The sequence below is a fragment of the Ctenopharyngodon idella genome, chromosome 1 (assembly GCF_019924925.1).
Source record: "Ctenopharyngodon idella isolate HZGC_01 chromosome 1, HZGC01, whole genome shotgun sequence".
Classification (NCBI taxonomy): Eukaryota; Metazoa; Chordata; class Actinopteri; order Cypriniformes; family Xenocyprididae; genus Ctenopharyngodon; species Ctenopharyngodon idella.
In genome coordinates this window covers 13,827,801-13,846,132 of record NC_067220.1, presented here as the reverse complement: position 1 = coordinate 13,846,132, position 18,332 = coordinate 13,827,801, and the positions used below count along the sequence as shown (strand labels likewise).

General features: G+C 34.1%; 1 protein-coding gene across 2 annotated transcripts in view; it reads left to right on the top strand.

The window, feature by feature from the left end:
• grk4 (G protein-coupled receptor kinase 4) overlaps positions 1-17,673 on the top strand; it is a 37,681-nt gene extending 20,008 nt beyond the window's left edge. The window contains exons 9-16 of one of the 2 annotated variants that reach the window (XM_051893439.1): positions 6,615-6,805; positions 7,895-7,932; positions 8,822-8,911; positions 8,996-9,204; positions 10,383-10,520; positions 10,633-10,770; positions 11,640-11,771; positions 13,132-17,673. In XM_051893439.1, coding sequence (XP_051749399.1) covers positions 6,615-6,805; positions 7,895-7,932; positions 8,822-8,911; positions 8,996-9,204; positions 10,383-10,520; positions 10,633-10,770; positions 11,640-11,771; positions 13,132-13,176 — 981 coding nt within the window. In that variant the 3' untranslated portion in view covers positions 13,177-17,673. Of the gene's footprint in view, positions 1-6,614; positions 6,806-7,894; positions 7,933-8,821; positions 8,912-8,995; positions 9,205-10,382; positions 10,521-10,632; positions 10,771-11,639; positions 11,821-13,131 lie in introns of both variants that reach the window. The other variant, XM_051893429.1, reaches the window with a different exon arrangement.
• The last annotated feature ends 659 nt before the right edge of the window (positions 17,674-18,332 follow it).

Below are 18,332 nucleotides of genomic sequence, written 5' to 3'. Positions count from 1 at the left end.
TCTGTAGTCACATGGACTATTTTAACGATGTCTTTACTACCTTTCTGGGCCTTGAAATGTGTAATGACATTGCTGATGTGTGGATCAGAAACCTCTCGGACTTCATTAAAAATATCTTAATTTGCGTTCTGGAGAGGAACGAAGGTCTTTGGAATGACATGAGGGTGAGTAATTAATGACAGAAATTTCATTTTTGGGTGAACTAACCTTTTAAATAAAGAGGTCTAAACTTTGAACCAAACCAGTCCACTCCAAGATGATCTTAACATTATGACGTTTGATTCAAAGTAAAATAGTATTTAAAAACAAGACCATGTACTTAAGAAGGATTGAATGATCTATTTTTGTTTTGTTCCAGATTGTTCTTATTTTTATTTATTATTACAGTGTTTATTATAAATAATCCATGCACATCATAAAAAAAATCATGTGCCCTCATAATCCAATGATCCAATCAATTGGATAAACAAAATCAAGTCTCACCCTACTTTTTTTCTCGTTTAAGTGGCCGTTTTACTCAGATATATGTCACAATAGAAAATACTATCGCAACTTCTGTTTCATGTTGAATTTAATGCAATTTATTTATATTTCAGATTTAGTTTAAACTATTTTAGTACTTAAACTTATTTCAGTTAGTAAGTTTTTCAATATTTATATTTTATTTTATTTTATTTCAGCTGTATTTTAATTACCAAAATGATTTTAAATAGTTTTAGTTTTAGTTAAAGGGTTAGTTCACCCCAAAATGAAAATTCTGTCATTAATTACTCACCCTTATGCCATTCCAAACTCTTTCGAAAAAAAAAAATTCTTCAAAAGACTTTCGTTCATCTTCGGAGCACAAATGAAGATCTTTTTGATGAATTCTGAGAGGTTTCTATCGCTCCATTGACTGCCTTTGCAACTACCACTTTGATGCTTCAAAAAGTTCATAAAGAGATCGTAAAACTAATCCATATGAATTGAGCGGTTTAGTCCAAATTTTCTGAAGAGACTTGATCGCTATATATGATGAACAGATTTAATTTAACCTTTTATTCGCATGTAAACCTTGATCAGCGAAACAGAAACAGAAGCTCAACCGAATCTGAATGACACACAAGAACAAACCTCTTCTGGAAGCTCGAACGTGCTTCGTAAACAATGAGGTTCACTCTCGTGTGATACGAATCAAGTTTTGGTGTGAACTAACCCTTTAACAATAACAACACTGCCATGGAAAACACATGGAGATGTTAGGCAGAATATTCTGGCTGTTTTTGTTTTTGTTTTGTTTTTTAAATGACTTGTTTTGTCAATCTCCAAAATGACAAAAAAATGCACTAAAAATAGTACAAAACTTGTTCTCATGCACATTCAAATATGCGCCTCAAGATATGTTGCACCTGGTTTGATGCCAATGACATCAAACATTAATTTGTTCCTGTCATTAAACATGAATGTATGTAAACAAAGATGTTTAATTAACAGTGATTCACGTTGTGGTCTGTTCTTTACACAAAGATATTGTATGCCTTCAGAGGACTTATAATATAGTGTGCAAGTCTTATGGACCACTTGATGCTTTTTTTTGGTCATTATTGGAGCTTGACAGCTCCAGTCTCCATTCACTTTCAATGGAAAGTGGCCATAACATTCTGCAAAGATTCTCCTTTTGTGTTCCACAGATAAAAATTACTTGAGTTTAGAATGACACGAGGGCAAGTAAATAATTTTCCTTTTTGCTGAACTATTCCTTTTAATAACTTAAAGCCTTTTTACATTATCTTTTGGAATTTGGTCATTCCAGGACCTCAAAAAAAAAAAAAAACGATATTCAAAAGAGAACAGCCAGCCGAACATGTGTACAGACATAGCACACAGTCCCTGCAGTGTAATGTCGGCCTCTGATTCATTCCACTACAGCTGTAGAGCACCTGAGCCTCTGTCCACCCACCCACACACTAACACAAAGCTCGCACAGACACACACAGCCACATACACGAACACATACACATACAGGTGAGTTGTGCTTAGGATTGCAGCTAGTGCAAGTGTCTTTTAGGTATGTAAAGTACATCTAAATTTAAAAGAAAAATGTTGTGTGTGTATGTGTGCGCAAGAGTATGCATGCGTGTGTGCGAGTCTTTGTCCGCATTCATGCTACAGGCAGGAACGATTGCTCCTCATGAACTACTTCACAAATGAGAACATCTCTGTTGCCTAGCAACGCTGACCAAACAGCAGCTTTTTAGAGAGCAGAGTCAAGTGCTCTAAACCCTAAACCCACACCCACACACACACACACACACACACACACACACACACACACACACTCTCACTCTCACTCTCTCTCTCTCTCTCTCTCTCTCTCTCTCTCTCTCTCTCTCTCTCTCTCTCTCCAGCCCCAGAGTTCATTCAGCATGTATAAACAGACTCATGTTTAAAAGTTGGGGACGACAAGTAAACTCTAACAGTATAAAGTGACATAATGCCGTGACTAATTTGAGCTGTGTGTGATGGGAAACAGCTTTTATTCTATTCACTCTTTCTCTGACTGACACCCTGCTGTTAATCTGTAAACTTTAAGCAGTAAGATTATATATTATTATCATATTATATGATTATACAGTCAAACCAAAAATTATTCAGACATTTTTTATATTTTTGATATATTTTTACTAGTGGGTGCAGGACACTATAGTTCATTTATGTAAGTGAGGATAGCAAAATAAAGTAAACTGTGACATATTATACCCCAAAATTCTTCATACAGTGGATTACCAGTAAAACTGATAAAAATTTATAAATAAAACTTTGACCTGACCATGTTTTGCTTAAGTGTTATCTGACATAATTAAGATTAATGTTTTCTGACACAGTTTAACTCTGAGATCTTGTCATATTTTATTACAATTTTTTTTTTACTATAGTGAATAAACTGTATTAATGAATGAAATGTTCAAGGTGTCTGAATAAATTTTGGTTTGACTGTATATAGTTATTTTATATATTGTTCAGATTGTTTTGTATTTTTTATATATTTGATAAAGAAATACAGCTATATATATATATATATATATATATATATATATATATATATATATATATATATATAATAAAAAGTCAATATTTTTATTTTGTAATATGACAATATATTTAAAATATTTAAAATTGTATTATTATAAAATAATGTATATATAATCAAAAACTACATTAACAACAGTCTGTATTGTTTTATAATTTATGTATAAACTTTTTCAAAGCATTAACAGAAAGTTTCATACAATTAAAGTTATAACTTTTTCCCCATTATAATCCTTTCCACCGAAATAATTAAACATACATAAAATATTAAGACAACAATGACAATAGTAATAATAATAACAATAAATAAAATAAAATAAAATAAAATATATAAAATGGTAAGTAAACTTTAAATAATGTACTCTTTTACAAATTAACAATATCACTGTAGGAAAAAATGAATTAATTAAAATAATAACAATTAAATAAAAATACATAAACAATAATACAGTTCAAATCTCTAACATATTCGTGGTTTGTACGTAACTATAAAACCAAACAACAATGGTGATCATGTTTAAACCAATCAGTCAGTATTTTCTTTATTGTGAAATATTACAAATTTTCCTAAGATTTATTATTATTATTATTATTATTGTGAAAACTGATATATTTTTAGGGTTTTTTTTTCTTTTTTTTTTTTCTTTTTTTTCTCTGATGAATAGAAAGTTCAAAACGGCATTTATTTAAATTAGAAACCTTTTGTAACATAATAAATGTCTTTACTGTCACTTTTGGTCAATTTAATGAATCATTTCTAAATAAAGGTATGAATTTCTTAAAAAAAAAAAAAAAAAATACTGACTCAACTTTAGCATTGTGGAGTGTGTGTGTGTGTGTATATATATGTATATATGTGTATATATATATATATTTATATAAACTGTGATAGATTTTCCAAGACGCACCTGACTTAAGTTTACCTGTTCCTGGGGCGTCTCCTAATCGACACCCGAGCGTCTCCTAATCGACACTCAATAAATTTCCTGATCTTTCAGAGCGTCTCCTAATCGACACTCAATAAATTTCCTGATCTTTCAGAGCATCTCCAAATCGACACTCAATAGTACTCGGAGCGTCTCCAAATCGACACTCAATAATATATGATCTTTCGGAGCGTTGCCTAATCAACACTCAATAATTTCTCGGTCAACGTCTTGACCCTCAAAAACCTAGTGTTCCCTAACCTGACTTGCTGCGCAGCAATAACCAGAGACTCCAGTTTTTGTCCTTCAAAGCTTTAATCACGGCCGGGAGCGTTCCCATCAATCCCAGAGAATCTCTCTCCGAACAAAGGAATACAGCAGGTTTTATAGGATTTCAGGTACATTTCACAGTCAGTATAGCATGATCTATTACTCATAATCATCAGTCTTAATATGATTGGTTCAGACTTAAGAAAAACATATCAGTTCCTCTGTCCCGCTCACTGGCGGAGTAAATTTAGATTAGAACAACTGAATCACAAGATCATCAAAAAATATCACCGGGTTAATAGTTCAGATTACTCAATAGGTTAAAACAATTTTTCAAAGACTATTTTTTATCCTTAGAAGGATGCTGTCTAGCCAGCACAGCAGAATTGTTCCACTTGTTACAACACTCAGTCCTATTGACTATTTCTCTATTTCAAAGTTAGCTTATTAGGCCTGTAGAAGAAAAGAAATGTTAGTTCATTATTAATTAGTTCAAAATTTCCATCACAATATATATATATATATATATATATATATATATATATATATCAGATATAGTACAACATGTAAACCATTGTACAGTTATATCAGATGATACACAGTTGATATATCATCATACTGTATGATCAACCAAATTCATTCTGTATACATTATGTATAGATTCTGTCCAGTATTTACATTGTAGTCCAAAGTAGTTGGTAATACCAAGGTACAACGGAACCTGTGGTATACCGTCTGTAAAAAATGGTGGTGTAATAGCCAACGAGATCTATTTTTGATGTTATTGGAGTATTTGAGAAGTCATTTATTTCTTTCGAATTTAAAATCAGCACTATTTACATGATAAATGACCAGATTGCTTTACATTGTAGTTTGTAAACACTCAGATTGGCTCCCATTGGAGTTATATTTTTTGGAGTTATTAATAATGTAAAGGGTCTTTTGATTGTCCTCGTGGTCTCGTTGAGCTGCAGGTTCTCATGGTAACATCAGCTTCTTGTCTAAATTCACAACCCATTCTCACATCTGTCTGCTTCTGAAACCTAACCACCCACAATGTTGGGTGTAACCGCTGAAGGATGAGAACCCCTCCTTAACACTGCGGTTTTCAACTTCGGCAGTGGTTCTCCTCAGACGTCACTCAACAGATCACAGAGGACATGCTGATGTAAAATGATAATGTGCTGCATATGATGTAGCCCTTCTAGACAGGCTTGCTAAGTCAAACATCACCATTATTACTGCAGCTTGAGTTTTCTAAACCCTTAATCCTACGTATTAAACTTAGTTACTAGTCCTGTACTGTGATATAGAAAATGAGTGATACCTCAAATTGTATGTTTTGTTGAGTTAGAGGTGTGCGGTCACTTTTCTACCTAATCAGACATTTTTCGCCTGGCAGACGATAAAACAGGTGTAAGAAAAAATTCGTTTCTGAAAGAAGTCTCTTAAGGTGATGATACACAGGGCAACTTTTTGAGCAATGTTGCCGGGCAATTTTGCCAAGCGATGTTGTTGTGGGAACTTTCCCATTATGAATGGGCAACAAATTTCTCCCTAGATATCCAGATAGAAATTTGTTGCCCATTCTCAATGGGAAAGTGCCCAAGCAACATCTTTTGGCAACATTGCCCAGCAACATTGCTCAAAAAGTTGCCCTGTGTATCATCACCTTTATGCTCACCAAGGCTGCTTTTATTTGTTCAAAAATACAGTAAAAACAGTAATATTGTGAAATATTATTACAATTTAAAATAACTGTTTTCTATTCTAATATATTTTCAAATGTAATTTATGCCTGTAATGGCAGAGCTGAATTTTCAGCAGCCATTACTCCAGTCTTTAGTGTCAAAGAAATCATTCTAATATGCTGATTATATCACAATATTACTATTTTGTGATAAAAAAATCTGGCCTTGGTGAGCATAAAACTTCTTTAAAAACAATCTGAAATCACAAATCAAATCAAAGCAACTGCATAGCAACTGTGAATGGGCATACATCTCTTTTTCTTCAGAAAATATAAAAGTCTAGTTTTCCTTTGTTTCTCTGACCATTGAAGTGTCTCTATTAGTCTCTATAGTAGTAAAAAATCCTAAAGAAATACAATAATCAAGATGCTTTAATGGTTAAAAGCATATACGGTTTATTTCCTGAGTGTCCATTTATAGTTTATCCTGGCATAACCTTGTGGAGGTTTGAAATGTGCTGTAATGTATTACAGGTGTTATGTGAAACACCTTCTCATGAGCTACATTTGACCGTTTCACACACACCACAAAGTTTCATGTATCCTTTCTTCATGAATAGATAACAATGCACCTCTTTTTCTCTCTTTTTCTTCCCTAGGTTAGTTTGGCATATGCATATGAGACTAAGGACGCTCTATGTTTGGTGTTGACTATAATGAATGGCGGTGACTTGAAGTTTCATATCTATAACATGGGAAACTCAGGTTTTGATGAACAGCGTGCCATCTTTTATGCAGCAGAGATCTGCTGTGGTTTGGAGGACCTGCATCGAGAGAGGATCGTCTACAGGTGTGTTTAGTTTTAGTTTAACACTCTCACATTTTACCATGTTTACATCCATTTTGCATAATTCTGAAGATTTTCCAGAATATAAATGATAAAGTCCAGAGATTCTGTCTAGTGATAACTTTGTTGGACTTTTTCCCTTGTGTTTTGCATGATGAATATTGCAAATTTTGAAGATACTGCATAGCAATATTTGGCTGCGAGATTTGAATATATTTAAATTCTGAATATATTTTTTGAATGTAAGGCTTTACTTTCCATCAATATTGGCAGGCATCGTTTTCTATGCAAAATGAATATAAACAAATTTCTTCTTTTTTTTTTCCGTGTATGTGTACGTCTTTTATTAGAAGCAGGCAGATTGAGGAGACAGTTCGTATGGAATTACCTGGTCAGAGCAGTGCTAAAATAGAGCAGGATTATTATGCAAGCTTTCTGTCAAATTACTTGTTCAAAAGTATCCGGATTTAAACCATGTATTAGCTGCTCAGATTATTAAACATAAGGCTACAGCTCCCCATATACACTACTGTTCAAAAGTTTGGGGGCAGTAAGGTTTTTTTTTTTAAGAAATTAGTACTTTTAGCCAGCAAGTGCACATTAAATTGATCAAAAGGTACAGTAAAGACATTTATAATGTTACGAAAGATGCTGTAAATGCTGTTCTTTTGAACTTTCTATTTATCAAAGCATCCTGAAAAAAATATATCACGGTTTCCAGAAAAAATATTAAGCAGCACAACTGTTTTTAACATTGAAAATAAGAAATGTTTCTTGAGCAGCAAATCAGCATATTATAGTGATATCTGAAGGATCATGTGACACTGAAGACTGGAGTAATGATGCTGAAAATACAGCTTTGCCATCACAGGAATAAATTACATTTTAAAATATATTAAATTGTATATATTAAAAGTGTAATAATATTTCATAATACTGCTGTAATTTTGATTAAATAAATGCAGTCTTGGTGAGTATAATAGACTTCTTTCAATAACATCTTACTGACCCCAAACTTTTGAATGGTTGTGTAAACAATAACAAAAAAGTTAACTAATGATCTAAAATGATTTTTTCCCTCTATTTTTGCAGAGACTTGAAACCTGAAAATATTCTCCTAGATGATCGTGGTAAGCCATTTTTATATTTACCACTGCGTTTTAAAGGAACAGTTCACCCAAATATGAAAATCATCCCATGATTTACTCACCCTCAAGCCATCCTAAGTGTATATGACTTCGTTCTTTCAGACGAACACAATCTGAGTTATATCAAAAAAAATATCCTGGCTCTTCCAAGCTTTATAATGGTAGTGAATGGGGCTTGAGATTTTTGAAGCCCCAAAAAGTGCATCCATCCATCATAAAAGTAATCCACACGGCTCCAGGGGGTTAATAAAGGCCTTATGAAGTGAAGCGATGGGTTTTTGTAAGAAAAATATCTCTGATTGTATTCGTCTGAAAGAAGAAAGTCATATACACCTAGGAGGATGGCTTGAGGGTGAGTAAATTGTGGGTGAACTATCCCTTTAAGGCCTGTTTTTTTGTCTTCTGTTTTATCTTATTTATGCGTATCTAGACTTGAGGGTGGACTCTTAGACATTTGCCACCCTAGCAACCACATAGCAATGTCTTGCCATTCACCCAGAATACCCTTGCATTGTGGTGATGCATTTTGCACAAACAAACACAAATCAAGTTTTCTTCAGAAAAAGTAAAAATCTAGTTTTTCCCCTTTAAACTTCTTTAATTAGAGCATTTACCTCTAAGGAGAACATTCATATTAGCTGTAACCATTTTGAAGCATGTCATGTTTGGGCATGTTAGGAATGAAAAAACTGCAGGTTTTAAAGAAGACCTATTAAGCCCTTTTACTAAGTCTTTTTTACAAACTCCATTTGGAGTGACTTTGTGCTTTGTAACTTTGCAGACCTTTTTCATGCTCAAACAGCAACATTACACTCAAAAGGAAGTTAAAAATATAAAAAATAGATGAAGTATAAGAGATGCTGTTTTCCAGGGCACATCCGTATTTCTGATCTGGGACTTGCCGTCCAAATTCCAGAGGGTGAGACGATACGAGGGCGTGTTGGCACGGTGGGATACATGGGTAAGAGCCAAATGCATTCCGTATCTCTTCAGCGGTACTTGTCATAGAGTGTTTGACCTCATTCTTCTCCGTATGTGTTTTTAGCACCAGAGGTCATTCAGAATGAGAGCTACACCTTCAGTCCTGACTGGTGGGGTTTGGGATGCCTAATATACGAAATGATTCAGGGTCAGTCTCCTTTCCGTCGCCGTAAAGAGCGTGTGAAGAGAGAGGAGGTGGACCGGCGTGTGTGTGAGGACCAGGAGGAATACACTGAAAAGTTCTCTGAAGATGCTAAAGATATCTGCCGACAGGTGCGCACTTGATGCTCTTTAGGGTTTTTTTGGTCCTGTGGAAAGGATCATATTCATGAGATGAGAACACATGATCAACATGATCACAGTGCCATTGTAACCAGTGGGACTCTTAAATTGGGAGTGTGTCAACTAAACCACAGTCAACATAAATTGGTATTGGGGTAAATGACATAATGATCATGTATTGTCCAAATGTATTAATTTATGCAAATATACATAAAAAGTGCAATTCATAAATACATCTCTCCTGATTAACATGTTTTGATTTATTTCTGTTAAAATTAATGTATATATTTTTGGGGGGCATTAAATATTTAATATTAAATAAAAAAAAATATTATTTTACTTTCATATTACTTACTTATTTGATATTACTTTATGAATTTATTATTTTTTTTATAAAGGAAAAAAAGTAGTTATGGTAATATTTTATTAATATTTGAGAAACTTTTGCTCAGTAAATAATTCATGTGGGTATAAGTAACATAATATTTATTAAATTTGGAAAAAAAACACTTTTTAAACTTTTTTTGAAAATAATGATTGTTTATTTCCGTTTTTATTTTAATTTTAGTTTAGATGTTCTTCTGTCATTTTTTATTATTTGTAATATATCTATTTAGCTTTTCATTTATTTTTATTTCAGTTTTAAAAATTTTAGTACTTCAGCTTCAACCTATATTATTTCAGTTAGTTGCCAAGTTTGATTTTTTTTTTTTTTTGTCTAATATTTACATTTTAATTTATTTCACCTTTTTTTCAATAAACAAGTTTTAGTTAACAAAAACAACACTGCACCACATTACATTTTAGAGTTATTAAATTCAAATATTAAAAATGCTATAAAAGTTTTTCATGAGTTCTAAGTGTAGGTGTATAAGAACTTGTGTCCTTTTCTTTATCATGGACACACTTATTGGTCAGAATTAAAATTAAATTTTGAATGTTGGCTATAATATGTAATATTTTCAACAAGGAAAAGAGTTCATGTGTAATAGTGGAGGAGTGAGTGTTGTTTAGTCCTATCTCATGGTGTCATGGAAGACTGTGACCTCAAGGTCAGTTATACTTCCACTGGGATTTCTCCTCTTCTGTGTCAGCTCCATTTCTTTCCCTCCCTGACCTCAGTTCCTGTTTCTGACAGCACTTTCCCTCTCTTTTCCTGGGCTCCACAGTTGTTATGTAAAGATCCAAAGGAGCGGTTGGGGTGTCAAGGGAGAGGAGGGGCTGAAGTCAAACTGCATCCCATTTTCCGCAACATCAATTTCAAGCGATTGGAGGCCAACATACTAGACCCACCGTTCTGTCCTGATGTGAGTCATTGACTGGCTGTTTTCATGTTTTTATCTGCTTGAGCACCTGTAAGACTAAGCATGTATGATTTTCCAGGTGGATGTTTGTCATATCTGCTGTCTTTTTTTTTAGCCTCGTGCGGTGTACTGCAAGGATGTTCTGGACATAGAGCAGTTTTCTACAGTCAAAGGTGTAAATCTGGACCCTACAGATGATGACTTCTACCATAAGTTTGTAACAGGAAGTGTCTCCATCCCATGGCAAAATGAGGTACAGCACTCTGGTCACTTCAGAAGAGTAATATGTCCATACATTACCATTCAAAATTTTGTTGGAAAAAAAACAAAAAGTAAAAAAAAAAATTAAAAAAAGTCTCTTATACTCACCAAGGCTGCATTTATTTAATGAAAAATACAGTAAAACAGTAATATTGTGAAATTAAATGATCTATTTTAATATACAGTAGTCAACAATTTAAGTAGATCAAAAAAAGTTAATCAAAGTTGTCCTAAAACCTTCTTCTTAGGACAACTTTGATTAACTTTTTTGATCCATTTCAAATGTTGATTCCTGTATTTTAAAATGTAATTTATTCCTGTGATGGCAAAGCTGAATTTTCAGCATCATTACTCCAGACTTCAGTGTCACATGATCCTTCAGAAATCATTCTGATATGCTGATTTGCTCAGGAAACATTTCTTGAAAACAGCTACTTCTTAATACTTCCGTGGAATCTGTGATACATTTTTTTCAGGATTCTTTGATGAATAGAAAATTTATTTGAAATACAAATCTTGTAAGATTCTGAATGTCTTTACTGTCATTTTATAATGTAATTTATAACTTTTGATCAATTTTATAGCTCTGCACTCTTACAGTATGTAGACAATTGTGTCTTTTTTTATGTCTTGGTATATTTATGAGAATCATTTGAGATAAGGTTAAATGAGACACATCTCCATTAAGTCAATAAAAAAAGTAACTTCTGAGCAATAAAATTTCCTTCTAAAAATTCATGATGGACCATTGATTTATTGAAAATCCTAGATGGAAATGCGGCCATGATGTGAAATAGAGGACTGGCATGGAACCTTTTAAGTGTGTACAGTTGTACGTGTGTGTGTGTGTTCATATTTCAGATGATTGAGATGGAGTGCTTTAAGGAGATTAATGTGTTCGAGATGGATGGAACACTGTGTTCTGATCTGGATGTAAACAGGCCAAATCCAGCACCCAAACGAGGATTCTTCTACAGGTTATTCCATCGAGAGGCAAGTGCTAGCGTGCCGCCCGCTGTGGTCAGAGGGGGTGGGGCTTGAGGTATTTTCTAGCTCTTCACAGACAGATTTTCTCATCTTCATCTTTTAGTTTTATTGCCAAAAAATGTTTGCCATTTATGATTTTGAATGATAAACCGTCTCTGCATGACCAGACTTCTCACTTCTATCTCTATGTTCATACTACAGGGCTGAATGTACTTATTTAATATATACATTTGATATTAATTTGATATAGTATATACGGGGTTCGTACAGTCATGAAAAACCTGGAAAAGTCATGGAATTTTAAAATAGCAATTTCCAGGCCTGGTAAAGTTTTGGAAAAATAAATAAACCCAGAAAGTTTTAGAAGTCATGGAAATTTGTTTCAAAATATTTATATAATAGAATATATGTTTAAGTGATAATATTGGTTAAACAAACTACAATACTTAATGTTTATTTGATCCATCCGACTGTGGCATTCCATTAGATTTCGTTTTGCAGCGTTGAGCATTAGAACCAATCACACATGTTTTTGTTGGGCTAATGAATGTGATGGCCAATCAGAGGTGTTCAGATTAGTCATCGCTGAAACGAAGAGATTTCAAATTTGAACATGGAATTTTATTCTTATTTTACATGGATACACAGAGGTTTCATGAAACGTCATGTCATGAGTGTTTGCCTCAAAAGTTATGGAGTCATGGAAATTTATTGGTAGAAATGCGTACGAACCCTGTATATATTAGTTAGACTATCTGTGTATGTTTACTCTGATTAACCCTGACTAACCCTAGGCAGAGTAACGCAAACCTCAAAGCTGATGACTAGTCAGCTAAATGACTAGACATTTGAATCTATGTGGTTTACCACTTAAAGCAAAGTTTCGTTGATTAATTGACAGCTGATTCCAGTTCATAATTTAACTGTGTTGTGTTTGCTCTGAGACCAAAAAACTAACATTTGTTACGGCTAATTTGATCTCCAATTTAAAATGTATATAAAAACAACATTTGTGGTCTATTGGTCTTATAAAATACATTTAACAAAAAGTTAAAATACAGAGTAACAGATATTATGACATGATTACGCACCCAAAGCAAATCACAAACTAATGAAAAATGAAAGCAATCTAGTGATTACTACTGCAATTTTTGCATTAGATGGCAAGACGTTTCTAAAGTGATTAAAAATTGTTCTGAAATTACAATTCATAATGAAGAAAAATTACATAATAAGGTTGATATAAGATTAACGTATTGATTCTTGGTTAATTTAGGTAATCTGTTGTTAAATTCATACTAAAATTCTTCAAAAGTGGCCAAGAATGACATATATATATTGTCACTGTGTTCTTCATCATTTACAGGTTTGTTTTAGGAGTGCCAGCAATGAGGAGGAGGAGCCATCTTGACTTAAAACCACTCCCACTTCCCATCAGCTGCCAATCAGAATGCTAAACGTATGAATGTTCAACTGTATTTATGAACTGTATTAAACTGTATCATAATTAAAGAAAAGGGTATGAGTTTAAAGAATTTTGTACATTTGTACTTGAATTATGTGTAGATGTATATTTTCACTAAAGGTTGTATTGTACAAAAAGCCATAGAAATACCACTTGAATGCATATATAATGTTTTTATTGTTATTATTTTTCATCTGTAATGAATATGAAATGTGTATTTCTTTTTAAGCACAATATAAACTCTCACTTTTATTTTTTAATGCTAACATCCTGTTAGCACAGCCTTTGTTTGTATGTTAGATGGCTGAACAGATTTGGTGCACTTGTTTTGTACAGTGGGGTAAGATAAATCAAGATAAAAAAAGCAGTACAAATGATTTATTCATCATATCATTTCTAGTGGTCAATGGAAATGGGTTTTTCTGATTGCTAATCTAGAAAGCAGGGTGGCTGATGGTCGAATGCCGATAAACAAACTGTATAGCCTACATATATAATGGGGTCCAAAAGTCCGAGAACACTTAAGTAAAGTGCTTCTATTTTACATAGTTCAACTTTTTAAATTATCAGCTTAACATTGAAAAATTGAATTAAAAAATGAACCTAAATATCAGAATGTCATAGTATTCTTTGTTTTTTGTAGTTGTTGTTTTTTATTTAATGAAAGCAGGACTTGTGCTGAGCTGCATGAACTCCACAAGTTTGTGTAAAACCTGATGATTTGAGAATGATCCAGAGTTTCGTGAGCTCCAATGGATGCAACACTGGGTTCAATGCAAAATGCTGGGTTAAAAATGGACAAACCCACCAATTGCGTTGTTTTAACCCAACAGTTGGGTTAAATGTTTGCCCAATGTTTTATTTGGGGGCAGTTTTATTTAAACCAAAAATACTATATGGCTGGCTTAAAATGAACCCAAAATATTTTGGAAATCAGACATAATTACTAGAGGCAACAATAAGCAATTTAATAAAAGTTTATTGTTTAAATATTATTCATTAAACTTATTAATAAATGTTCATTTATTAAACATATTAATAAATGTTAATTTCCAACATACTTTGGGTTCATTTTAAGCAAGCAGTACAGTAACTTTTACACAAAATTTGAGTTAAATAAAACTACCCAGCAGGTCGGGCAAATATTAAACCCAACCGCTGGGTTTGTCCATTTTCAGCCCAACCACTTGGTTAAAACAACCGTATTGCTGGGTTTGTCCATTTCCAACCCAACCGCTTGGTTAAACAACCCAATTGCTGGGTTTGTCCATTTTCAACCCAACCGCTTGGTTAAAACAACCCTATTGCTGGGTTTGTCCATTTTCAACCCAACCGCTGGGTTAACACAACCCAATTGCTGGGTTTGTCCATTTTCAACCCAACCGCTGGGTTAACACAACCCAATTGCTGGGTTTGTCCATTTTCAACCCAACCGCTGGGTTAACACGACCCAATTGCTGGGTTTGTCCATTTTCAACCCAACCGCTGGGTTAACACAACCCAATTGCTGGGTTTGTCCATTTTCAACCCAACCGCTTGGTTAAAACAACCCTATTGCTGGGTTTGTCCATTTTCAACCCAACCGCTGGGTTAACACAACCCAGTTGCTGGGTTTGTCCATTTTCAACCCAACCGCTGGGTTAACACAACCCAATTGCTTGGTTTGTCCATTTTCAACCCAACCGCTGGGTTAACACAACCCAATTGCTGGGTTTGTCCATTTTCAACCCAACCGCTGGGTTAACACAACCCAATTGCTGGGTTTGTCCATTTTCAACCCAATTGCTGGGTTTGTCCATTTTCAACCCAACCGCTGGGTTAACACAACCCAGTTGCTGGGTTTGTCCATTTTCAACCCAACCACTGGGTTTGTCCATTTTCAACCCAACCACTTGGTTAAAACAACCCTATTGCTGGGTTTGTCCATTTCCAACCCAACCGCTGGGTTAAAACAACCCAATTGCTGGGTTTGTCCATTTTCAACCCAATCGCTGGGTTTGTCCATTTTCAACCCAACCACTTGGTTAAAACAACCCTATTGCTGGGTTTGTCCATTTCCAACCCAACCGCTGGGTTAAAACAACCCAATTGCTGGGTTTGTCCATTTTCAACCCAACCGCTGGGTTAACACAACCCAATTGCTGGGTTTGTCCATTTTCAACCCAATTGCTGGGTTTGTCCATTTTCAACCCAACCGCTGGGTTAACACAACCCAGTTGCTGGGTTTGTCCATTTTCAACCCAACCGCTGGGTTTGTCCATTTTCAACCCAACCACTTGGTTAAAACAACCCTATTGCTGGGTTTGTCCATTTCCAACCCAACCGCTGGGTTAAAACAACCCAATTGCTGGGTTTGTCCATTTTCAACCCAATCGCTGGGTTTGTCCATTTCCAACCCAACCGCTGGGTTAAAACAACCCAATTGCTGGGTTTGTCCATTTCCAACCCAACCGCTGGGTTAAAACAACCCAGTTGCTGGGTTTGTCTATTTTCAACCCAACTTGGGTTGTTTTTAACCCAGCATTTTTTTTGAGTAAAGTCTTTAAAAATTTAGCTTATTTGATTAGTGGTCTAAATCTGAGATTTCATATTAATTTTATGTCATAACTTTGACTAAAGCATTCTGTTTATTTCCAAGTTTAAATTAGAGTAGAATCCCAGAATTTCAGTGTCTTCAGACTTATGAACCCCATTGTATATTTATATTTTTAAAACCCAAAGCTGTTGGTGCATTTATATATTATATACTGACACAAGGAATCATTAACACTTATGTTAATGATAATGGGTGTGCCAATAGCTCGTGCCAATAGCTCGTGCCAATAGCCTCAAAATGACCAAATATCGGACGGATTAATTAGCCTGATCGATATAAATATCAGTCAATCACTAGTCAAGATAATTCGCCATGCCTTTCATTGAATTCATGCAAATGTTATAAAATGCATGAAACAGTCACAATCATCTTGGATCTCTGTGCATCAGGTGATTAATCCCTGTTTCGTTCATGTGCATAAACAAGACACAAACACATTTCTAATTTCACATATGTTCTTATTTCTAAACTGCTCTGTGTGTTAAATACTATGACCTCCACATAGCTTTAAGACGAGAGGGAAACAGTTGGGCTTGTTGAGCAATGTTCATCTGAAATGGGTTTTTCAGTGGCAGATAATTGGTGCCAATCTCTGGAGAGCAGGGTGGCTGATGTAATGTGGATATATACATAAATGACTTAATGATGGCATATTACACTATATTTACTCAAAATACACATATGACTGAAAATAGAAAATGTTTATTGTTGTTTTAAAAAGCTGTTGTTAGAATTTGGACCTGAAACAAGGGAATGTTAATAATAACTAAGTGGCCGGTACTGATGATCTCAAAATTAGCCAAATATTGACTGATTAATCAATTTTGTTGACTGTTTGCTAATCTCCATTCAGTTCAACTTTCTGCCTCCGCTCACATTGTTACCTTTAGTGCCATCAGGTATTTTTACAGTGGTTCTAACCAAGCCAGTGTAAAATACCTAAATAAGCTTCATCTTTAAATTTGCTCAAATGACGGCTCTTAAATGAGCTGTTGATTTTGCCTTAAGTGTCATATGTTCAGTTAATATTCCAAAAGGAGTATTGATTGATTTGTTAATGATAATCATATAATGTAACTAATGACTGTGCACCATGTCAAAACCGTGCAATTTGTTTATCATACACGTGCACTTGTTTTTGTTGCTCTTTGTTTATTTAGTTTAACTTTTGGTATGCATATGGCATTATCACAAATTAGAGATGGGTATTAAATATTATCATATTTAAATATGTAGAAAAACGGCAAAGCCTTTATTCTTACTATTTCCCCCCGAATTGTCTTTATATACGACATTGTATTTTGTGTCTTTTTTTAATCTTAAAAATATTTTTGTCCTTGCCCGTCTTAATATGCAGAGACAAAATGAACCATCCGTACATTGATTTTGATCAAAACACTGCTCTGATTGAGCAACCAATAGCGTGAGTCTGGGGCGGGGCTAAGACATTATTCAGCACTGACAGTGAAGCTCAAACAGGAAACATTGTTTTACTTTTGACTGCTCCATTGCCCATATTTGTTTCTCTATTTATGAGGATCTTTATGGTCCCTTTTGCAAAGCTGTGAACTTAAACTCTTAAACTTTTGTTATTCCCATATGTGTGCATGTTCTACTGTATTCATGGTTTTACAAGAGGAAGAGCACTCACTTTAGTTGACAATAAAATTATGAGTTGACATATGGCCATTAAAATGTACTTTTCATTCTCTTGTAAAAACATTATAAGAACAAAGAAGTTTGTTTTAACTTGTGAAGATTACACTGCCTTTTCCCTGTTCCCCCTCATATGGTCACATCTTTCAAATATTCTATATAATAATAAAAATAATAATATTGAAAAATAACTCAATATGAAATTAAACTTACTTTTCACATTTTGTGGCTCAACCAAACACCAAAACAGGCCCGTTTCTGTGTATTTGATGTGTTTGGCACTCTGTTAAGTTTGGAGATTATAATGTGTGACTAAAGAGTTTAATTTTAGACAGGAGGTTCAAAATATAAAGACTGAATCTAATGTACACAAACCAACATAACTGTATAGACTGTTCAGATTAACACCGCTGGTAAAAAATGATGAAAATTACATGATTTCACCTTAGACTTTCTCTGCTGTTCCTTCTCATTATTTTTTTTTTAAATTCTCTTATTTTTTGTTTTGTTTCTCTCTTTTCGGCTGAGAGTAATCCAGTGAAATTGACTGCACAGTTAAATTTGAAATCATTTTTAAAAAAAATCATTTTATTCACTGATAAAGCATTTAGCTGACGAAGCATCGACTAGCTGCAAGCTTAATTTGCATGCTAACTGGTGCGAGCATATCAGATCAAAACAATGACACCAACAGAACTCCTGTGCTGTACCATATCTGACATCTGGAATTATTAAATGATACTCTGCCATTTGTATAAAACTTATCGGTCTTGTCCTTTGTATGTGTGATGCCCAGTGTCGGGGAAAGTTACTTTTAAAAGTAATGCATTACAATATTGCATTACTTCCT